Source organism: Salmo trutta, chromosome 13 (assembly GCF_901001165.1).
Source record: "Salmo trutta chromosome 13, fSalTru1.1, whole genome shotgun sequence".
Lineage (NCBI taxonomy): Eukaryota > Metazoa > Chordata > Actinopteri > Salmoniformes > Salmonidae > Salmo > Salmo trutta.
This window is the reverse complement of record NC_042969.1, coordinates 25,850,860-25,874,078: the sequence shown is the minus strand read 5'-3', so window position 1 is coordinate 25,874,078 and position 23,219 is coordinate 25,850,860. Positions and strand designations below refer to the sequence as shown.

Genomic DNA, 23,219 nt, shown 5'->3' with positions numbered 1-23,219 from the left:
TCAGCATATGTGGGAACTCCTTCAAGACTGTTGGAAAAGCATTCCAGGTTGAAGCTGGTTGAAGCATGCAAAAGTGTGCAAAGCTGTCATCAAGGCAAAGGGTGGCTACTTTTAAGAATCTAAATTATAAAATATATTTTGATTTGTTTAACACTTTTTGGGTTACTAGATGAGTCCATATGTGTTATTTCATAGTTTTGATGTCTTCACTATTATTCTACAATGTAGAAAATAGTAAAAAGAAATAAAAATCCTTGAATGAGTAGGTGTGTCCAAACTTTTGACTGCTACTGTATATTACGGTGAAGGCCAGAGGAATTCCAGAAAAAGGTACCATGTGATAAAATCCTATCTCCTCTCCCTCTTGCATCCTAGTGGTAAGACACTGTCCTCCATCAAGGAGTCTCATGTGTACCGGATGCTCCAGGACGACCAGGATAGGCCACATGGACCACGTCAGTCAGGCTCCTTTAAGGCTCTGCAGGAACATGTGGAGACTGATGGTGAGCTAAATCCAAGCATATAGATTACTTATCCATTCTGACGGCACTTAATAACAAAGTACACATGTAATTATTTATTGATAAAAGGTAGAATGAGCAGGGTTGGGTAGAAACGGATTACACGCAGCAGGGATTGTCACCTTAACACAACAGTAAACCAATGTTTTGTGCATTAATAGGAGCAAAGCCGCTGATTACTAAAAGTGTAAGAGCTCCAGTGACAAAGCTTCCTACACCGGCGGGATCGCTACAGAAACTACCCCTCTGTGACAAGTGTGGAAACGGCATAGTGTGAGTACCCACTACCCAGGCTGACAGGAAATAAGGCACTGGAGTGTCCTCTCCCAATGACCCGTATGATCCTGCCCTCGCCCAATGACCCGTCTGATCCTGCCCTCGCCCAATGACCCGTCTGATCCTGCCCTCGCTCAATGACCCGTCTGATCCTACCATCGCCCAATGACCCGTCTGATCCTGCCCTCGCTCAATGACCCGTCTGATCCTACCATTGCCCAATGACCTGTCTGATCCTGCCCTCGCCCAATGACCCGTCTGATCCTGCCCTCGCTCAATGACCCGTCTGATCCTACCATCGCCCAATGACCCGTCTGATCCTGCCCTCGCTCAATGACCCGTCTGATCCTACCATTGCCCAATGACCTGTCTGATCCTATCCTCGCCCAATGACCCGTCTGATCCTACCATTGCCCAATGACCCGTCTGATCCTACCATCGCCCAATGACCTGTCTGATCCTATCCTCGCCCAATGACCTGTCTGATCCTACCATCGCCCAATGACCTGTCTGATCCTACCATCGCCCAATGACCTGTCTGATCCTACCATCGCCCAATGACCTGTCTGATCCTACCCTCGCCCAATGACCTGTCTGATCCTACCATCGCCCAATGACCTGTCTGATCCTACCATCGCCCAATGACCTGTCTGATCCTACCCTCGCCCAATGACCTGTCTGATCCTACCATCGCCCAATGACCTGTCTGATCCTACCATTGCCCAATGACCTGTCTGATCCTACCATCGCCCAATGACCTGTCTGATCCTACCATCGCCCAATGACCTGTCTGATCCTACCCTCGCCCAATGACCTGTCTGATCCTACCATCGCCCAATGACCTGTCTGATCCTACCATCGCCCAATGACCTGTCTGATCCTACCATCGCCCAATGACCTGTCTGATCCTACCATCGCCCAATGACCTGTCTGATCCTACCCTCTTCATGTTCTGGATAATGACTAAACAAAAAGAATGTATTAATAAACCACGAAGGACCTCCGCTACATTATACACATGTGAACAGGGAGGTAATGAGAAACCATGGCAGGAATGTTTTTGCGGTGAGGAAACACAAGATGACAGCGCCTACCTTGCCAGATCTGTCCTCTCTCATCTTTTGGTTTTGGGGGATGAAAGTAAGAAGTACATGAAAGGGATGAGTAAGGGAATATACCTGCCTCTGATACTTTTGATGTGGTGGGGCACATCTGCTGTTGCATAAGACCAAGGTCTAAGTGAGGTATGGTTAGAGCTATGGTGGTTTTGGATCCATAAATCTATCTGGATGGCAAAGTATAACCTCCTGCCTAGGCTAATTGCACACAGCGCGTAATAACAATAATTCAGAGCATTGGGAGGAAGTGTCTGCTAGACAAGATTAGGCAAAGTAAGACAGTCAACTCTCTCGTCCCCTGTTCCCACAGTAAGACAGTCAACTCTCTTGTCTTCTGCTCCCACAGTAAGACAGTCAATTCTCTTGTCCCCTGCTCCCACAGTAAGACAGTCAATTCTCTTGTCCCCTGCTCCCACAGTAAGACAGTCAATTCTCTTGTCCCCTGCTCCCACAGTAAGACAGTCAACTATCTTGTCCCCTGCTCCCACAGTAAGACAGTCAACTCTCTTGTCCCCTGCTCCCACAGTAAGACAGTCAACTCTCTTATCCCCTGCTCCCACAGTAAGACAGTCAACTCTCTTGCCCCCTGCTCCCACAGTAAGACAGTCAACTCTCTTATCCCCTGCTCCCACAGTAAGACAGTCAACTCTCTTGTCCCCTGCTCCCACAGTAAGACAGTCAACTATCTTGTCCCCTGCTCCCACAGTAAGACAGTCAACTCTCTTATCCCCTGCCCCCACAGTTAGACAGTCAACTCTCTTGTCCCCTGCTCTTCTGCTCCTAAAGTAAGACAGTCTTCTATCTCTTATCCCCTGCTCCCAAAGTAAGACAGTCAACTCTCTCTTGTCCCCTGCTCCCACAGTAAGACAGTCAACTCTCTCTTGTCCCCTGCAGAGGCACAGTGGTGAAGGCCAGAGAAAAGTTCCGCCACCCTGGATGTTTCGTGTGCTCCGACTGCAAAGTCAACCTGAAGCAGAGGGGCTACTTCTTTGTGGAGGGGCAGCTGTACTGCGAGACCCACGCTCGCGCCCGGACGATACCTCCAGAGGGACACGATGTCATCACCGTTTACCCCACGGCTTGAGACCAGTGGACCGGGACATGCACAGACCTGTCCAAATGGAGCAAGAACTGTAACTTGCCACTCCCCTTCTCATACAGAATATTTCAGGACAAAATACATGATATATGGTTCCACAAGCTGCACAGTGGATAAGCCATACTGCAGTGGCGTTCATCAACTTAACACCCTGAACTGAACATATCAATATCTGTGGACATTATGTTGCAATTGGGAATTTGCTTATCACCGTCAAAAATGCAACCATTTATCTTTGTTAAAAGGAATATGTTTGTTATGCCTTGTGAATACCAACTGTGCCTTGTGATTTAAAGGTTTTCTGAATATGTTACCATTGGTAATAAAAAAAGAAGGCGTATTATCTTGTTTGTGTCATGTCCTCTATTATTACCACATTCAAGATCGTCTGCATTGAACTACACTGTAAAATCAGTTAAATCAGTCAACAAAAAGCTCATCAGAATTTCAAAGTATGCCTTTAATATGTCAATAAAGTCCAACAGGAGCCAGTTGTCTATTTGTTAGGAGTTTCCATGGAGACTCATTAATCATTCAGTGCAGGTCAGGCATCATGGTGGGGCTTCCAGCTTACACACTCAACAGGACAGCAACATTCCTTAGTGCTATTCTGGATTTTTCTAAAACTTAGAATATCAATGTGAAAGATCATAAAAATATATTGATATTTGAACAACATCAATTTAGTACAACCTCAGATAGCAAGTATTCACATCAGTATGCCATCACAGATGGTATATTCATGGTGTAGTTTGCAGAGTGCACTGCCCTGAAAAACCAAAGACCCAAACAGTCAAACACAGTGACCTCAAACTATTATTCTGTCTGAGAGGATATGGATGGCCGAATTGGAGTCTCACCTGTTCACATTAACACTGATGATGCTCTTCACGGGGGTGCTCTTTGGTCCGGGAGATGGGTGGAATACCTTTCCTTCCTTATTCACGGTCACAGATTTGGATCTCCGGGTGATGTAGGGGTCAGCAGAGTGAGAGGGGTAAATGTCAAACGTACCTGCTTTCATGCCGCCAATCTAAAACAGAGAAAACCTTCGCATAAAATCTCCACATAACACACACACTTGTAATAATAAATCATAAGGTCTGATGTCTGTATCCTCTCTGCACTTTCACTGTTTTGTTCGGTGAGCTGGGTTTGAAGGGAACCACAAATCTCTTCTTCTCCTCCAATCTCTTCAGAGGGGGCAGAGGCTTGTCCAGTTTGTACGGGTTGTTGTCGAAACATTCCTTCGGGTGGAGGTTCAAGTGGAAAGCACCACCTTTCAGCATAGCTTTATGGCTTATTGTCTCTTTCTGAAAAAACATAGAGAACATAAAGAACGCATGCACCTCTGGATATAAATGATTATCTTGGACATTGTTTCAACCATAGAATTACATTTAGATATCTGTGGTTTCAACACTACTATTTTCCTGGCCTCTCACCTTCAACATCTCATTTGCTCTGTCATAGGGGTCCGAGGAGTAAGGGACAACTTTGGACAGGGTGACATTCGGATAGCTATGGGACAAAAGGTTCCATCACTATCCATGCATGAAAACAGAATACTGTACTGTTAAGTATAGTGAAACAACACAATGGTTGCATCCCAAATGGTCCCTTAATCTCTACAAAGTGCACTATATAGGAAATAGGGTGCCATTTGGGATACATACCATCATCTACAGACATACTGAACCTGTATCCACTTCCCCTCTTGGGTGGGTTGGTGAGGATGTTCTTGCCTGATGGTTTGCATGGCTTCCTGGGGACCTTCATAGGACTCATGGCCAGGATGGGACCACTCAGAGTTCCGTAGTAGCTGCCAACTCCTGACCTTGAATGATGGGAGTAAGCCAAGTTCTGGCATCAATCGCTGCATGCCCCTGGAGCAAGCAGACTGTCTAAGAAATGCAGTATAGTTTGTTCAGGTCTAATTTAATTGGGCCCCCAGTAATTTCCATGGTCTCAGCTCTCTGGCTGAGTGACTGGTCCCTGTTTCCTGGGCTGTGTTCCAAATGGAACTCTATTACCTATACTGAGCACTACCTTTGACCAGGGCCCATAGGGCTATATAGGGAATAGGGTGTCGTTTGGGCCACAGCCCTGGTCTCTGAGTTGATTAGGGCCAAACAGAAAAAAATATGACTCTGAATGGTAGAGGAATACATAATGCATTATGCAGCTGGGGAACAAACTGCATGATGGAATGGAAACGGAGCTCTGGAGGTCCTTCTCATGCGCTGACTCAAATTAAGCCTGTAACCATGTCAACCTCAACTATTTCATATAAATGACATTGTCTGTTTTGGTCAGGGAGATCAATTCTTTATTTGTTTTAATGTTTAAGTCTCTTAACGTAATCAAGATCATCACCAAAACAAGAGGATCATGTCTATTCCCCATCTGTTCTAATGCAGCTTTTTAAAGTCTTGTAAAGCCTAAACCTCAAGTAGATGTGTGCTCTGCCATTGAGCACACGTCTGTGAAAATAAAAAATGATCTCATGGCTTACGGTTTCTTCTCTCCATTGCTGGGGAGGAAGGCGCTGCCTACGTTCTTCTTGGACTGCTGACTCCTGTATTGCCGGGCGAGCCTCACGGGGTCTGTGAGGGCTTCTTTCTCAAAGACCCGCTTAAAGTGAGTGTCAAAGTAGCCCACTTGTAACCCTGACTTCTTCTTGGTGGCCCCACCAGTCAGTATTTGTTTACCCTTCTGAGCAGACTCATTGCAGGGACCTTAAATGGTAGGTGAAATAGGATTTCACGTTACATTGTTTTACCATAAATATTACATCCAACTATCTCATCTGGCCTTACTTGTCTGTATATACTTCAATAGTGTGCAATATATATCATCTAATTGAAATCCCTTGTCCACTGTCATTATTTAGACATGGTGTACTTACGCTGAATAGAAGGGCTGTATTTATCTCCAATGGAGATGTATCCCATTTCCTTGAAGACTCCAATCCTCTCCATATCTGACTTCCCTCCTTCTGGGAGCATCTTTAGGGAATAACAGTGAGCCTATTCAATTTAACAGCTACCTCTAAAGTAAATGTTGACCATTTGTATTCTCTTCAATTGTTGTCATGGATTATATTCTCAGCCCTTGATGAACTCTCCTAGGTTTATCTATTATGGGATGACACCGTTGGAAATTCCACAATAATAATCAATCAATAGATAATCTTTAATAAATAACTGAACTTTAAAATTGCATATTATTCTAAAACAGAAATCTACCTTTAATTCGCGGGTCTTCGATCCGCAGCTTGGTTTATAAAATTATGAATTGCTCTCGTTCCTGTATCTGTGTACATTGTGTTACCTTGGCGTCCGTTGTGCACAAGCGGGCGAGAGGAGGGGTTGTAGCTATCGTCTTTGCGGAGAATATTCGGATTCTATCTAGCCATGTAGCCTACGCCTTTTTACTTGTCAGTAAAAGGAAAATATAATTTACATTCTCACTTGGCATGTATCAATATTAAAACATCCCGTGTGGGGTTGCGGGGTATCTCTCTACACTCTAACTATAAATTCTTCTCCACTGCAATGGTAACTCACTGCACCACCACCTGGTAATATAATTAATCACTTATTTCGCAATTCTTTTGTCTCACTTGCAAAAAATAGTTGAGTTTCCAACTAAACATACACGGAATTACAACATAGCCTAGACATCATTTGTAAATGCACCAGGGTTTACACAGTTTCACCAACAACAACAAAAATATGGGCAATCAGTTATTTTATGTCAACGTTTATTGATCAGACGAAATGTATTTTTCAAATTCATTTTCAGACAAAGTATCATTCCTTTCTAATAATCCAGTAGGTGAATATTCAAACAGGCCTAATCAAACGTTGCGCTGTGATAATGATAATTGTCATTGTTACTGTTAGCACATACTAGTTGCCAACATCTACACAACAATAGAGTAGTGTGATTTACTGAACGCACAGTATACGCGTCACAGTATTTGTTTAGTAGTTGCTTAGTAACAGATTATATTGTGTCGTAGCATAAAGCGCACTGCAGACTTCATGCACACAAAATGAACAAACTGCGTGAAAGGTAAGTCAGTAAAAACAATCAACTTGGGTCATTATTTGATGTTTTAAAGGGTGGGTGTTTCCTGAAAAACAGATTGTAAAAATATAGGGATGTATTGCAGGCTCTGAGGCAAGGGTATGAAGTCGGGTTATAAAATCGAAGCTCCAAAGAAACACAGCCAAGAAAAGGTGTTTCGTGCCATCACGGATGTCTACCGAGATGAAGGAGTGAAACCGACTTCACACCAAGGTATTCAGCACAAGATAAAACAGACAGTAACTTTAGAACTGGGACGTTTCATGACCTCAGATCAGCTGTTATGACGCACCACAGCTGTTGTTGTTGAGGTGAGTTAGGGAGTGACTTTAAAGTGAAGGAAAACCATTGAAAATATGAACCTTTGTAGATCAAACTTTAATCAACCCACAGCAGAAGTGAAATCACTCAACAAATATAAAGTTCATTTTCCACAATCTTTGGTTTCCTTCTATTCTGTTTGTTTGCCTCAGATCCACAAAAGTCTGGGAAAATGGGCCCTGGTAAAAAATAATGCACAGAAACACAGAACCTGCCAGTTGAACCACTTGATTTGTTCTCCTCAGAGAGCCTTGCCACTCCGGTGGAGAGGGCTGAGAGGCTGCTGAAGGGTAGAGCTGAAGGGGGAGACAAGCAGGCCCTTTTCCTGCTGGGACAGCTGTACTATTATGAGGTAACAGCTCTCCCATTCATATATCATATGCCCATATTCTGCACTGAGAAATATAGCTAGCCATGTGGTTTCCTCTGATATAATGGAGCCATATAGGAGCCATTTCAGTAGTGCAGAAATACCAGTGAGGTATACTGATCTTGAGCGTTGATGCCCTGGTTTTCTGACTGTACTCTACTGCTGGGCCAGGGGCGCTATGAAGAGGCAGAGAGAGTCTTTGACGGCATTAAGGACAGCGACCCCAGAGCCCTCTTCCAGGTAGCTGTCATGTGTTATGATGGCCTGGGCACTGCTATGGATCAAGTGAGTCACGGTATTGATAGTGTTGTGCATTCTTCCTTGTTTGGTTTGCTGGGTTTCCACCTCATAATAAATTATAATGGGTAACTGAAGAACCCAATGGAGCATCTCTAAAAACTGCTCACTGTCACACCTGCTACTACCATGTTATAAATACAAACTACTGTAAGTCTACCAAACATACCTCATGTTGAGTAATCCCCTAGGCAGATGGGTTGCCTTCCACAATGTAACCTGTTTGTTGCGTTGGTCTGGGGTTTCTGGGAGTACATGTTGAGTAGTCTGAGTCTGACAAGTGCAGTGTGTTGTACTCTGCTCCAGCCAAGGGCAGTGGACTACATGAGGAGAGTAGTCCAGTGGAACAGCCCAGAGGCAGGTTCCATCAGATATACTGCTCTGTATCACATCGGCATAGCCTACCAGGAGGGCTATGGGGTCCAGCAATCCAATACAGAAGCAGAAAGGTCAGCAGAAGCACACGCACAATGTTTGAGATGTTTGCTGACTCATGGAGAACTGTTCTGGCAGTGACCGTGTTGTTTTCCTCACCCAGTTACTGGCTCCTTGCTGCTGATGAGGGAAACCCCAAAGCCTGTGTAAAAGCTCAGAGTTCTCTGGGTATGTTCTACTCTAGACCTGAGACACAGGACCTCAAAAGGGTATGATGTGTTTACTGTACCCATGAGATGTTTCACCTTGATCAATAATTCAGGATTCTGTTTCAACTATTCCCTTTCATAACTCTGTTTCCCCACTGTGTGCATGCCCTGTGCTCCAGGCGTTCTTCTGGCACTCAGAGGCCTGCGGCAATGGCAGTCTGGAGTCCCAGGGCGCACTGGGGATCATGTACTTGTATGGTCAGGGCATCCAGCAGGACCCCAAGGCTGCCATTGAGTGCCTGAAGGAAGCAGCTGAGCGGGGGAATGTGTACGCCCAGGCCCACCTGGCTGCCTTCTACTACCACAGGAAGCTCTACTCCAGAGCAGCAGCCCTTGCCAAAAGGTACCTTCATAGGGTATATCATACAGTAAATTCCCTGTTCTGTCCACAGGTTGATTATCCACCTTTGTAGAAGTCAATCCACCACAATCATGACAGTTAAGTGTGATTGATTGAAAAATACTTTCTCCCTTTGACACACAATAGTATCCTAACCAACAGCAATTTGATTTCCCTTTGAACCATATTCATTATGCTGTTGCTGGTAACATACCCCATAGAGAGCCGGTCCCATCAGAGTTGTTCCAACCACCAGTAAGACAAAGAGTCCTTGGAAGCAGTGTAGCGTGGTTGTGTTGTTCATGTCGGTATGAGAGACGAGCCACAGCCCGCAAAATACCACGGCAGCTCTTTTGTTTGTTGGAATTGAAAATGTAAATGTCTTGAAAAAAAGGGCAGTTAAATACATAAGACACTTACCCTCTGTAGAACACTAAAGCAGTGATAAATATGTATCGTTTATTAGATAAGAGGTTAAAAAAAGATATGCTGCGGCTAAGGCTAACCTACTACCCTCTATTTCCATAAGGGAAATGATTGAAGCTATTATTAAATTGCAGGCTGTAATGTTCCGGAGTGACACCTCAATGGAAAAATATATATTCCAATGTACATGTCAGCCAACTGAGCATATTTAAGAAAAGTATTATTTGTGTGCCCAAGAAGTCATCTTCCCACAATGAAAATGTAGGATTACCAATTACGATGACATTGCTGCCATCTCCATGGTCACCGACTGCCTGCCTGAATACGTCATTAAGGGTGTGGCCATTGCTCTTTTCTACTACGCCCGCTGTCTGGAACTGGGAAAGGGGGTTCCTCAGAGCAAGGAGAAGGCCTGGCAATACTTCACTAAGGTGGGCACACACATTCAAATGTATGTCAATGTCTGTCTTTTTCATTATGAGTCAGACCCCAGTAAGACTAGCTGTCGCCATTGGCATCGGCTAACGGGGATCCTAATAAATCAAATCAAATTCTGCTTGACCCATTTGCCTGAAATAGCAACATAAGTATCAGTGAAGGCCAACTAAGATTTGAGTAAGATTTTATCTCCATTCTGAATCTCATACTGGAAACTGGATTCTCTTTGACTAGGCTGCTCGGCTAAACCCAGAAGTGTGCCAGGACCTCCAGAGGGACATCATCTTTAGCAGAATGTAGAGATCCACCATCATGACCTTAGTTAGGGAGTCCAGATAGCAGTCTCCTCTGTTGCTTTGAGGTTACCTGAGTAAATAACATCAGAGCTGAATGCTTTGTGTTCAGTGTGTGGGTTTGGTATGGATAGGAGTCCGACGATTGTGTGCCCAGTGGAAGAACTGTTTAATAACTAGACTCCACACATTAGAATGCTGTTACCGGTACTACTCTGCATGAACCAGGGGGTCCTTGAATTCAGATGAACCAGGGGGTCCTTGAATTCAGATGAACCAGGGGGTCCTTGAATTCAGATGAACCAGGGGGTCCTTGAATTCAGATGCAATTTATATACATTTGTAGCATCCAAATTCAGATGGTTTCAATTTCATACAATTTTGAGAAGCTTACATTGACAAGGAATTTGCCTAAAGTGGATAAATAACAAAAAAAATAGTTAACAAGTCATACATTTTTCTTTTGCAATTTATTGCTTATAAATGCTCTAAACAATTTTTGGGTAAAAATAAAATCTATCAATAAGTCACAAATAAAATTGTCACAATGACTTTACATGACATATTGCACAATGAAGCCGTTCTACAATGAACATAATGTAACATTGGTGGGGAATGTATTTGAGGTCGGTATGCAGCTTGTTTCTTCATTATATGAGCACAACACTCATTTCACAACTATTCACATTTTGGATCCATAACAAAGTAATCAATCAATAGCCTGGCTTTCTGCAACAGACCTTGGCAGTGGGACTGATTTGTCATTTTCAGCTACTGAACAAAACAAAGAAATGTAAGGTAGTAACAGGAACAGAAGCTTGTCTCCCTAGTTTGAGCACTACATAATCAAATGCATTCAGATAAAAGTACCGCAGAATAACAGAAAAGACATCATCCATTCAGTTTAATCTCATTGTTTACTGTACCATGCTGGAACATTATAGTACCTCTGTGTTGATGTTACATTTGTCTTCATGATCTATCTGTTGAGTTAAAATAAAAAAATCTAGTTTGAACAAAAGATAATACATAATCCTTCAACGAGTGTCTCTCCCCTGAAAACCAAGACCAAACTAAAGCCATGTCGATCTCCAGGAGCACCTCCATTTCCTTCACTCAATGTGTGTGTGTTAGGCTGCGTCCCCAAACGGCACCCTATTCCCTATAGTGCACAACTTTATGCCCTCTGGTCAAAAGTAGTACACTATATTAATGGCACCCTATTCCCTTTGAGGGAGGGAATAGGATGCCCTAGGGTTCTGCTCCACATTAACCACACTATCCTGTGTTTTGCGTACATATGGGCCTCGCCTCATCAGATCTGGTCCGTCTCCACGTTGAGTTCTGGACACAGCTCTTTGAGGATCATCTCCATCAGAACCTGAAACAGGGGCAGAGGAAACATGTCAGGAGGCCATTAAACAACACATCCCTTCAGCCTGGACTCAAGTGAAGGAGAGTTTGTTCTGTGCACTTTGTTCCTATGCAGGCATGTATGAGAATGACTGACTCTTTGACCCACTGATATCTTCCCCTATTAGATGGAATGAGGCAACCATAGAATATGTAACATATGTATATCTATGGATGCAACTTCAGAGTATTCCACACAAATAACTTTGACATAGTGCAAATGGGAAAGATTTTGGAATGTACACATGCCCTTTCAAACCCATTCTCCCTCTCTTTTTGTGGTCTGACCTGCCAGTAATGAGATGCTGTTCTGAACTGATCCACTAGGTGACTGAGCTAGATGTGTTTATGAAATTCCTAATGGAATCGGGGGGTGGCTCTTTCAAACCGCACCACAACAGCATGTTTTAGGATACTTTGCCATTTCACAGAGGGTGAGGTGAACTTACATAAAGCAGATGCTTGTTGGCATTGGCCTCCTGAAGTGCGTTGAAGATCTTGATGATCCCATACCTGGCGTTCTGCTGTCCCACCAGGTTCTGTAGTGCATCTGAAAGACACAGTTAGCACGATGCATGTGGTTGTGTTACCTACCTTAGTCGAATGACCTGACTAAGTCACCATGGATAAGAGCATCTGCTAAATTACCAAATTGTAAAAATGTCCACATTCAGAGATCCAGCCATATACAATATACAGGTAACTGCCAAAATAATGGACAAAGTATGTTGAAAGCGGCATTTTCCACCACCATCAACAAAACACCAAATTATGGAATTTTTCGTGGAAGAATGGTGTCACATCCCTCCAATAGAATTCCAGACACTTGTAGAATCTATGCCAAGGTGCATTGAAGCTATTATGGCTTGTGATGCCCCAACGCCCTATTAAGACACTTTATGTTGAGGTTTATTTTGGCAGTTGCTGTTAGCGAAGTATTTGTATTATTTATTTTACCAGGTCTGGTTTGCTCATCTTTATCAATAGATTCTGCTGAGCAAATTGGCCCTTGTATTACGCATATCGTTAATCTCTCTCTTGAACAAGGCACCTTTCCCAGGGACATGAAACAAGCTAAAGTTATACCTCTGTATAAGAAGGGGATAAAGTCTGACCCTGGGAATTATAGGCCTGTATCTATCCTCTGTGTAAATTCAAAGATCCTGGAGAGAATTGTACATGAGCAAATTAATGAATATGTTAACAAACAGGGTCTAATGTATGATTTTCAGTCGGGTTTTAGAAAAACATACTCCACTGATTCATGTCTACTTTACTTGACTGACTTCATCAGGAAAGAGATTGATGAGGGAAATCTGTGTGGAATGGTACTGCTTGACCTACAGAAGGCCTTTGATACAGTTAACCACTGTCTCCTAATCGCCAAACTGGAGGCACTGGGGTTAAGCAGTATCCCTCCAGGCTGGGTAAAGTCCTATTTATCAGGAAGAGAGCAAGTAGTAGAGGTTAATGGTTCACTGTCTCAGGCAAAACCAATGAGTTGTGGCGTTCCGCAGGGGAGCGTGCTTGGGCCTCTGCTGTTTTTAATTGTATATTAACGATATGAAAGATGCTTGTTCTTGCCGTCTTTTTCTTTATGCGGATGACTCTACACTTCTGGTGTCTCACAAAAGTAAAAATATGTTGGAGAGCATAATTAGCACAGAGCTTACTAACATTAGCAAATGGCTTGGAGATAATAAGCTCTCTCTGCACTTAGGGAAAACTGAAGCAATTATTTTTGGATCCAGACCTAAATTGTGTAGGTCGTCTGAAATCAGAGTGGAGTTAGGGGGTGAGGTGCTGACTACTAAAACCTCTGTTAGCTACTTGGGATGTATCCTCGATGGAAGCTTGGGAGGTGTGAGCATGACCAATAAGGTGCTAGGGAAGGTTAATGCCAGGACTACGTTTTTGGCTAGAAAGTCCAAGCTGCTTGATAAGGACTCCATGAAAGTGCTAGCTACTGCCCTCATTCAATGCCATTTTGACTATGCTAGTACTTCCTGGTTTGGGGGCTTATCTAAACTTATGAAGGGGAAGCTCCAGATAGCCCAGAATAAGCTGATCAGGGTAGTTTTGAAGGTGAGTCTACGTACTCACATAGGCAGGAGCTGCTTTCAGGAACTAAACTGGCTGCCTGTTGAGGCTAGGGTGTCCCAGATTAGACTAGGTTTAGTTTACAGGAGTATTTATGGTCCTGCGCCCAGATATCTAAGTGATTACTTTCCTCGTGTTAGGGATGCACACAATCACAGCACCAGATCAGGTGTTGCTGATGTATGCTTATACAGGTTCAGGAGTAACACTGGGAAAGGTACTTTCTTGTATACTGGAGCCTCAGAATTGAATGAGTTGCATCTGCCTATAAAAACAATGTCCTCTCTGGACAGCTTTAAAAATAAAGTAAAAATATGTTTGATGTATTCTGTGCCCATATGAATAACCCCTATGATGTAACTGGAATGATGAGATAGATGTTCTTCTTTGTTTTATTATTTCACTGCCATACTGTGTTCGATCTTGTCTAGACATCTTGTGTCAAGAGGACCACAATGGAAATAAGTCCCAGACTTTGTGTGTTATCCTCCATAATTGTATTCATGTGCATGTATGGCTTTTAAGGTGTATGTGTGCTTGTTTTTTAAAATGGTCGAATGAATAAACTAAAACTAAGGGATCCAATAATCCAATTGAACCAGAAACATTTGTTTCAAGACCAACGCCAGATTCCACCCCCCATCCCTAGAGTACTGATCCATGTCAGATATCAATCATCTCTAGCAGGGTTAATGCGCACACCCTTGTGGAACAGGGAGTTACAGCCCCAAAATCAACATTGTAGAATAAATCTTCCCTGTGGCTCAGTTGGTAGAGCATGGTGTTTGCAACGCCAGGGTTGTGGGTTCGATTCCCACGGGGGGCCAGTACAAAAAAAAAAAAAATGCATGAAATTAAATGTATGCATTCACTACTGTAAGTCGTTCTGGATAAGAGCGTCTGCTAAAATGACTAAAATGTAAAATAAATACAATTAACTCCTGCACACACGATTTTACCTCTGCAAACGAATTATAACATGTATTTGAAGAAAAAGGTCTGACCAAAACATTGTTAATAAATGTGCAGAGATGACACCTGTATGGCAGGAGGGAAGACCTACCTGGGATATTGTCTAGCAGCTTCTGTTGAGCTCTCTCCTTGGTCTCCCGGCGTTCTGTGTCGGACCGAGCCTTGATTTGGGGGGCCAGTTTTCCGTTGGGCCAGAACGTGTCGCGGAAAATGTTGATGTAGCAAACAATCATCTGCTCACTGAAGATCCAGTTGACAGTGTCTCGAATCTGCCTGAGGGGGTAGGGAGGGAAGGTTTTGACAAAAGCCTCTACATTACAGTACTAGCTAACATTACTACACACATGTTCAGAGCACAGCCACAACAACGCATTGCAGTGCATATCTGGAACACCCAGTCTGATAGCGGTGGTAAAAGTAACCCTAGTTGTGCAGTTTGACTTGTTAAATAAGCTCAACGATCTCAACCAGAGGGATATCACAGAGAGAAGGAGATTGATCCAAGAGTCTACAAGCCCCTTGCATCAGTGTGTGAAACGTGGCAGGGTCAGAGTCAGCTTCCCAAATGACACACTATTCCCTACATAGGGCGGCAGGTAGCCTAACGGTTAGAGTTAGGCCAGTAACTGAAAGGTTTAGTTTGAATCCCCAAGCCAACGAGGTGAACAATCTGCTGAAGTGCCCTTGAGCAAGGCACTTAAACCTAAATACTCCAGGGTCACCGTTGATAATGGCAGACCCTGGCTGTGACATTACTCAGAGGACGTCTCAGGGGGAGTTGGGATATGAAAAATACACATTCCCAATTCACACGTGCATATAATATGACAAATATAAAATTCCCCACCTAATTATTATTATTACTTTTGACTAGAGCCCTATGGGTGAAAAGGGTGCCATTTGGGACACAACCTGGGAGTGTCTACGCACCATTTAGAGCTGTGGGTTAGGGTGCAGAATAAGACAACATGATAACAGAAAAAGACAATAACAGCATAACAGAACAAGACAATAACAGAACAAGACAATAACAGAACAAGACAATAACAGAACAAGACAATAACAGAATAAGACAATAACAGAATAAGACAATAACAGAATAAGACAATAACAGAATAAGACAATAACAGAGCCCTGCCTGTCCTCTGATGAGACCACTCCCAGTCCTGTCACTCACCAACTGATGAGCTCTCACTCTACAGATCGCTGGGGTGTTTTAGTACAATACCACTCGCTGTCATTTAGACCTGCGGTCCCCAAAAACCGGGCCGCACGGAAAGGATAAATATATATATATATTTTTTTAAATCGGTAAAATAAAATACCTGTTGAATTCTTTGAGCAAAGAAAACATGAACAAGAACAGAAGCAAGTCTTGAAAGCCACGTCAACAAACGTGGCTGCACAGAGCGTCATACCAAGAAGCCTTTCACTCTTGGCGAGGAGTTGATTCTACCTGCTGCTAAGGACATTTGCCGTGAACTCTTGGGAGAGGCTGCAGCTAAAAAGATAGCAGGTTCCTCATTCGGGCTACCACCGTCACTAGGTGAATTGATGAAATAGCGGAGGACGTTGAGGCACAATTGTTAGAGAGGCTTAACGAGTCACCGTGGTATGCAATCCAGGTTGACGAATCTACCGATGTTGACAAGGCAATACTGCTTGTTTATGTGCAATATACATTTCAGGATGTTGTGCATGAGGATATGTTGTGTATGCTGTCCCTGCCGACTAACAACGGCCACAGAACTATTCAAGCCCTTGGATGATTTATTCATGGCTGTGTTCTTAGGCATAATTGTGAGTGAGCCCACTCCCTTGGCTGAGAAGCAACCCCACACATGAATGGTCTCAGGATGCTTTACTGTTGGCATGACACAGGACTGATGGTAGCGCTCACCTTGTCTTCTCCGGACAAGCTTTTTTCCCCAGATGCCCCAAACAATCGGAAAGGGGATTCATCAGAGAAAATGACTTTACCCCAGTCCTCGGCAGTCCAATCCCTGTACCTTTTGCAGAATATCAGTCTGTCCCTGATGTTTTTCCTGGAGAAAAGTGGCTTCTTTGCTGCCCTTCTTGACACCAGGCCATCCAACAAAAGTCTTCGCCTCACTGTGCGTGCAGATGCACTCACACCTGCCTGCTGCCATTCCTGAGCAAGCTCTGTACTGGTGGTGCCCCGATCCCGCAGCTGAATCAACTTTTAGGAGACGGTCCTGGCGCTTGCTGGACTTTCTTGGGCGCCCTGAAGCCTTCTTCACAACAATTGAACCGCTCTCCTCAAAGTTGTTGATGATGATCTGATAAATGGTTTATTTAGTTGCAATCTTACTGGCAGCAATATCCTTGCCTGTGATGCCCCTTTTGTCCAAAGCAATGATGATGGCACGTGTTTCCTTGCAGGTAACCATGGCTGACAGAGGAAGAACAATGATTCCAAGCACCACCCTCCTTTTGAAACTTCCAGTCTGTTATTCGAATTCAATCAGCATGACAGAGTGATCTCCAGCCTTGTCCTCGTCAACACTCACACCTGTGTTAACGAGAGAGTCACTGACATGATGTCAGCTGGTCCTTTTGTGGCAGGGCTGAAATACAGGATTCAGTTCATTTGCATGGCAAATGGGGACTTTGCAATTAATTGCAATTCATCTGATCACTCTTCATAACATTCTGGAGTATATGCAAATTGCCATTATACAAACGGAGGCAGCAGACTGAAAATTTATATTTGTGTCATTCTCAAAACTTTTGGTCACGACTGTACATGTCAGGAAAATTTGATTGGTCATTCTGTGTTGGCGTACACACGGATGTGGCTGCTGCCATGACTGGACGGCTGTCTGGTTTCACTACCCGTGTTAAAGAGGTTACGCCTGAATGTGAGTCTACGCACTGTGCCATTCACAGAGAAATGCTGGCTAGCTGAAAAATGGCACCTGAATTTAATGTCGTACTGAATGATGTTATTGAAGTTATCAAATCACACGCCCATAACTCACATCTGTTTGGGCAGCTTTGTGAGGAAATAGACGCAGAGCACAAACGCCTTTTCTTATACACAGAAGTCAGATTGCTATCCAGGGGGAGATCGCTTGCCAGTGTTTGAGTTACGAGAGCCGCTGCAGAGATTTCTTTCAGAAAACAAAAGTCACCACTGGCAGCACATTTCAATGACAAGGAATGGGTCGCAAAACTCGCTTACCTGTGCGACATATTCAACTTGCTCAATCTGTCACTTCAGGGGAGAAGGACAACTGTCTTGAAGTTGGCAGATAAAGTGGCTGCATTCAAAGCCAAACTGGAACTGTGGGGACGGCGAGTGGACAGGGGCATATTTAACATGTTCCAAACATTAGCAGGGATTTTGGGAGAGACTGAGACGTCTTTCTCCCAGCTGGTGCGAGATCACCTAGCTTTGCTGTCAATTGAGTTTGAGCGTTACTTCCCAACCGCCAAAGACCCACGAAGTGCGAAGGAATGGATCAGCGACCCATTTGTGAACATCCCTGGTGAATCGTCCATGTCCGTGCAGGAAGTAGATCAAATCCTTGAGGTTGTAAATGACGGTGGCCTTAAAAGTATGTTTGAGATAACTTCATCTCTGCCGACCTCCTGGATTAAAATCAAGGCTGAATATCCTGAGAGAGCCACAAAAGCACTGAAAACGTTACTTCCATTTCCAACATCCAATCTCTGCGAAGCGGGGTTTTCCGCAATGATGGCAACAAAAACTAAATTACGGAGTAGACTGGACATATGGAACATGTCACTGTCTCCCATCACCCCTAGATGGGACCAACTTGTTGCTGGGAAACAAGCTCAGGGCTCCCACTGATTCAGCAACATGGTGAGTTGCAATGTTTTTATTATATGATTAGAGAAAAATATGCACTTTATGTTTTTATGTTTCTACTTAAACTAATATGTTATGAAAAAGCAGCTATACTAAACTTCTAGGCCTAATTGATATGCCGACGGCCGGTCCGGGAAAATGTTGTGTTTATGAGACCGATCCGTGGTGCAAAAAAGGTTGGGGACCACTGATATAGACCTTAACAAACCTAGCCTCTTCCCAGATCTGTGTGTGCTCTTTGCTTCACACACTGGCAGGAAATAAGAGCAGAAATCTGAAAACATTTTCAAAAAAAGAGAGTGATGCTTACTTGTTTATGGTCCTTCCAAACGTGACTTGAACTAGTGCAATTAGAGTTTTTCGTACCCATTTAAACACTGAGAATAAAGGAAGACAAACAATATCACAGAGTGCCAGGCTGATAGCAAGAGGTGACTGGATTAAATAACATATCCATTAACAAAGTTAGTTTCCAATAATAACAAACAAGGATATAATCTATCCCTTTCAAAATTGCTTTGGTGATTCATTTGATTTAAAGAACACAGATATAACATACACAAACCACACACTGAGTCTACTGAGGTGAAAATGACAGTGTAGTGTCCCCCAAATGGCACCCTATTCCTTTTACAGTGCACTGCTTTTGACCAGGGCCCTCTCAAAAATAGTGCACTATAAAGGGAATAGGGTGTCATTTTAGGGTGTCATTTGGGATGCAGCCATAGTGTAGAGGTTCCACTCACTTCCTCTGAGCTCAAAGATCTCTCCTATGAGCATGAAGCAGGGTTCAGCCAGAGCGTCTTTCTTCCCATCAGCCTCGTCTCCATAGTCAGATAGGTCACTGTCATCCTCTGCCTCCTCCTGGTGGGGAAAAATGAGTTAGTGTGTGTGTCTCGCTTTGTGAGAGAGACTAAAAGGATATAGACATGTTTGTAGACACACACACACACACACACACACACACACACACACACACACACACACACACACACACACACACACACACACACACACACACGTGTTAGTCCCACCACCCAAGCCAGCCAGGTCTCCTGATGTGATGGTGCTTACTAACCTCGGTGTGTGAGAAGAAGTCTCCAGACAGTCTCTCCAGGAAGGAGGCCAGGGAGAAGGAGGATTTCTTGTGGATGTCCATGACCTTCAGGTGCTCTGGGGAGGGGCTGAGGAAGGCATAGAGCGCCTCACTCTGACACATCCGCTCGTCTGTCAGCATTTTCTATACACGGTGGAGAAAACAGTTGTGTCCCAAATGACAGGGCCAGAGTTGGAGTCTGGGCTACATCCCAAAAGGCATACTATTCCCAAAGGCTCTGGTCAAAAGTAGTGCACTATATTGGTCATCAAAAAGAAAGGAGGACCAAGGCACTCTTCATATAATGAATTAAAATGTCTTCATTTGTATGGCACGTTCAATGGAAACAACGCTTAAAAACTATATATCTTGGGAATAGGGTGCCATTTGAGACACAATCGATGCTAATAACATTGGAACCTGACTAGTGCAAATCAATGAGGCAAACAAACAAAATCCTCATCATTCTTGTAATAGTAAAGCCTTTCCATCACCATCATAACTAACATTGTTGTAAAAGCTTCTAAAGAATGTGCTCAATTTCATCTCAAACTGAGTACATTGTGGTTGTGTCTCATTTTTCAGTCTCCCGACATTGAAAGAGCCTTGCTTGAAATCCTGATGGCCAATCGACATGGTGAGAACAGCAGGAACGAGCCATTCCAATAATACATTTTCATTTCCTATCAGACAGAACAATTTTGAAATGAGGAAACAAACTACCTGAGCTCCCAATGGTAGCTATATGTGACATCATCAACTCAAATTACATCTCCTGTTCTGAAAAATTATGCCCTTAGGAGACCGATACGGAGAAATGCCTTCCACATAAACAAAACACTGATTTGAGTGACGTTTTCACTATGATGTGTGGTTGAACCCGTGTTGGCAGAGAGTGACTTACTTGTAAAAAGCTGTTGAGCTGGTTTTTGGACTTTTCAAGGAATTTTTGGTCAATTGACTTGAATGGCAGTTTACTGACGGAGGGAAGCTGGACTTTTTTCAAGGTAGGGAAACACTGCATAAAGAATATAAAATCAAAGAGAGAGAGAACAAGAGGGGTTATGTTTCAGTCTTCAAGTCTCGTTGTTTGTAGCACCTCATGAAATGCAGTGGCATGGTGACTCACTCCATCTCCACGGCAACCGGAAGCATTGTTAGGGTGATTATCTGATGGCAGGCAGTGATATTTGAAACAAACAGCTGTGATGTAGCAATGCAGGACTGTGGTAATTAAAAGGCTGTTGGGGGACAGACAGAGGGTGAGTCAGAGAAGCTAGCTAGGCAGGCACCAACATTAGCATGGAGGATCCTTTACCTCAGTCAGTTTTCGGTGCAGGGCCTGGAACTCTATGAGCTTCCTGGTGACGCTCCAGCGGCTGTTCTTAGAGTCATCTCCCTCCAGCAGGCTCACTGACACGCAGTAGCAAGGCATCTGCTCTCCATTCTCCTCTACTGCCTGGTGGGGGATAGGGGGCACAGTGGGAATCATTTCCCTTTATTTCACTACAAAGAATGAGTTGCGGACACAGAGTCACAACATGGTCAGAGAGTATGGTCAATGGCTACAGTAGAGTGAGACCAAGTGGTCAGAGAGTGTGGTATGGTAGAAAATTACAAGATTATGTTTTAACATTGTTTATGCATCGAATAAGGTTTCTCAGTACTCTCTCATCTGTGTCTGTGGAGTTGGGCCTCTGGGGCTTGGCACTGGCAATTGATTTATGATGTCTTGGTGAAAAAACCTACAGCCTGCATTCCAAAGAATGAATTGGTGTTTGTGTACTATGAGGTACCAGGGAGGAGAGGTCTCCGGTACGGACAGCTAATAAGAAGAACCTTGTCTTTGGGGCCAAACCCTGGATCCTATACAATTAGAACAGTCTTCACAACAAATGCAATCTGGCTGGGGGGTTACTCCTTTCTGACATACAAAACTTCACCTCCAGAGCCAATCCACATCTGTTGTTTGTCACGAAGACTCAGGAGGATGTACTTTGCTATAAAGCTTGTAACCCAACTCTGCTCGTTGGGCTCTTAACAATCACCATTGAGTGACCGTTAATGCTCCATTATTGCAATAATTAAATAAATCTAAAAGTCTATCTTATGGTAAGAATAATTCCAAGACAATGGTCAATGGTTACAGTAGGGTGAGAGCAAGGTGTACTGAAAGCAAGGTGTACTTTGCACGTCACGTCAATGATATCATGTCACCGTGTGGGACTGTGGGTCAATTAACCTTGTCGGAGTGGGCGCCCTGTTTCTAGTTTGTGAGCTTGGCAGGCTACTTCCTGGGAAGGTCTCCCACTCAGAAGTACGAGATGGCGAGGGGGCGGGGTAGGTTGACCACAGGTCTCCCCAATGGAAGCCTGAGGTAGGGGAGCGGGGAATCTATCAAATAGCGCACCTCTAACTTTGTACACTACTAATGCAACTAATGCAGTACTAGTAAAAATCAGTCACACTACAAAATTCTACCAAATAAACCACAATTCATTCATAATACTGTGAATATGTAGTTTCACAGACATATTGTTGCATTTTTTTCTGGTTTGTGCGAAATCGTTAAGAATAATATAAAACCAGTCTACACCACCAAGGTGAATTGGTTTAGTCTGGACTCTTGGTTGACAGTGTTGGGGGATGGGTAATGTATTGATGCTCGAGTACCAAATCAACACAAATCTGTTTCCATTTTTCTTTGTTACTTCTTATATATATTAGTTTTAAGTGTTATAATTATTTATTTGTGTTGTTCCAAATGTCGGAATAAAAATTACAGTTAGTGCAGAATGGTGCTTTTTATTTTTGTTTGGGGGGGGCAGGGGACCTCATGGCTTGGTTTTTGCTCTGATGTGCACGGTCAACTGTGGGACTTTATACAGACTGGTGTGTGCCTTTCCAAATCATGTGCAATCCAATTGAATTTACCACAGGTGGACTCCAATCAAGTTTAGAAACATCAAGGATGATCAATTCTGAGTCTCATAGTAAACGGTCTGAATAGATGTTTTTATTTTTAATACATTGGCAAAAATGTATAAAAACATGTTTTCGCTTTGTCATTATTGGGGTATTGTGTGTAGATTGATGAGAAAAAAAAACATGTAATCCATTTTAGAAAAAGTCTAACCGAACAAAATGTTAAAAAAAAAAATCAAGACTTTTTGCAAGGTAGCGTTAGTCGGCTGTACCTGAGCCAAAACTCCGATATTTTTCCTCCTATAGCTTGTTCTCTAGGGCAGTGGTTTTTCAACCGGTGTGCTGGTTTGACTTAGAAACACCCGTGCAGAAAGAAAATCAAATAATACATTGAATGGCACATGGTTACATCTGGATGGTTGCTTCAAGTCAGGTGCGCTCCGGCTGTTGTTACATTTGAGGGGTGTGCATCATGAGTAAAGTCATTTGTACAATTTTACTTCACCATTAGCACAGGCAATTCAGATTAGTGTTAGCAGTACCCCAACCTCTGCCATAGAAACAAACGGAGTGGCTTCCACCTTTACAATGTAGAAAACCGCTTATTGCTAGACCTTTC

At 43.5% G+C, this 23,219-nt stretch overlaps 4 protein-coding genes across 8 annotated transcripts in view; 2 read left to right on the top strand and 2 right to left on the bottom strand.

Annotated features, from left to right (window-relative positions):
- pdlim3b (PDZ and LIM domain 3b) overlaps positions 1-3,360 on the top strand; it is a 28,914-nt gene extending 25,554 nt beyond the window's left edge. For all 3 annotated transcript variants that reach the window (XM_029771594.1, XM_029771592.1, XM_029771593.1), the window contains 3 exons: positions 376-503; positions 683-794; positions 2,810-3,360. In XM_029771594.1, the coding sequence (XP_029627454.1) occupies positions 376-503; positions 683-794; positions 2,810-2,999 (430 nt within the window). In that variant the 3' untranslated portion in view covers positions 3,000-3,360. The remainder of the gene's footprint in view (positions 1-375; positions 504-682; positions 795-2,809) is intronic.
- A 93-nt stretch (positions 3,361-3,453) lies between these two features.
- On the bottom strand, positions 3,454-6,700 carry cfap96 (cilia and flagella associated protein 96). 2 transcript variants are annotated; one of them, XM_029771598.1, is made up of 8 exons: positions 6,263-6,700; positions 5,923-6,022; positions 5,530-5,752; positions 4,714-4,851; positions 4,460-4,535; positions 4,148-4,327; positions 3,875-4,047; positions 3,454-3,783 (listed from the first exon to the last, which is right to left on the bottom strand). In XM_029771598.1, exons 2-8 carry the CDS (start codon positions 6,020-6,022, stop codon positions 3,729-3,731), a joined length of 945 nt encoding a protein of 314 aa, XP_029627458.1. In that variant the 5' UTR covers positions 6,263-6,700; the 3' UTR covers positions 3,454-3,728. The 2 variants fall into 2 exon arrangements, with proteins under 2 accessions (XP_029627458.1, XP_029627459.1); XM_029771599.1 differs by having other exon boundaries at positions 6,348-6,700.
- lrp2bp (LRP2 binding protein) lies at positions 6,560-11,253 on the top strand. Of its 2 annotated transcripts, XM_029771595.1 has the most exons (10): positions 6,560-6,597; positions 7,042-7,094; positions 7,195-7,322; positions 7,676-7,782; positions 7,972-8,085; positions 8,404-8,546; positions 8,636-8,741; positions 8,861-9,084; positions 9,773-9,938; positions 10,180-11,253. In XM_029771595.1, the coding sequence occupies exons 3-10, from the start codon at positions 7,211-7,213 to the stop codon at positions 10,243-10,245; spliced, it is 1,038 nt and encodes a 345-aa protein (XP_029627455.1). In that variant the 5' UTR covers positions 6,560-6,597; positions 7,042-7,094; positions 7,195-7,210; the 3' UTR covers positions 10,246-11,253. The 2 variants fall into 2 exon arrangements, with proteins under 2 accessions (XP_029627455.1, XP_029627456.1); XM_029771596.1 differs by lacking the exons at positions 6,560-6,597; positions 10,180-11,253 and having other exon boundaries at positions 7,018-7,094; positions 9,745-9,804.
- Positions 10,692-23,219, bottom strand: part of snx25 (sorting nexin 25) — a 50,757-nt gene continuing 38,229 nt past the window's right edge. Inside the window, exons 12-19 of the mRNA XM_029771591.1 lie at positions 20,994-21,134; positions 20,580-20,693; positions 19,658-19,819; positions 19,326-19,443; positions 18,890-18,956; positions 14,815-14,996; positions 12,101-12,201; positions 10,692-11,619 (exon numbers count right to left, since the gene is read on the bottom strand). Coding sequence (XP_029627451.1) covers positions 11,554-11,619; positions 12,101-12,201; positions 14,815-14,996; positions 18,890-18,956; positions 19,326-19,443; positions 19,658-19,819; positions 20,580-20,693; positions 20,994-21,134 — 951 coding nt within the window. The 3' untranslated portion in view covers positions 10,692-11,553. The remainder of the gene's footprint in view (positions 11,620-12,100; positions 12,202-14,814; positions 14,997-18,889; positions 18,957-19,325; positions 19,444-19,657; positions 19,820-20,579; positions 20,694-20,993; positions 21,135-23,219) is intronic.

Bases quoted from the DNA above. Each gene is read 5' to 3' on its own strand.
- cfap96 (XM_029771598.1), bottom strand. From the start codon at position 6,022: ATGCTCCCAGAAGGAGGGAAGTCAGATATGGAGAGGATTGGAGTCTTC. The intron at 4,852-5,529 runs GTAAGCCATGAG...CCATCATTCAAG, and splicing joins AGCAATGGAGAGAAGAAACC to GTCAGGAGTTGGCAGCTACT. The intron at 4,048-4,147 runs GTGAAAGTGCAG...TCTCTGTTTTAG, and splicing joins CCAGCTCACCGAACAAAACA to ATTGGCGGCATGAAAGCAGG.
- lrp2bp (XM_029771595.1), top strand. From the start codon at position 7,211: ATGAAGTCGGGTTATAAAATCGAAGCTCCAAAGAAACACAGCCAAGAA. The intron at 7,323-7,675 runs GTATTCAGCACA...TGTTCTCCTCAG, and splicing joins GAAACCGACTTCACACCAAG to AGAGCCTTGCCACTCCGGTG. The intron at 9,085-9,772 runs GTACCTTCATAG...ATGAAAATGTAG, and splicing joins GCAGCAGCCCTTGCCAAAAG to GATTACCAATTACGATGACA.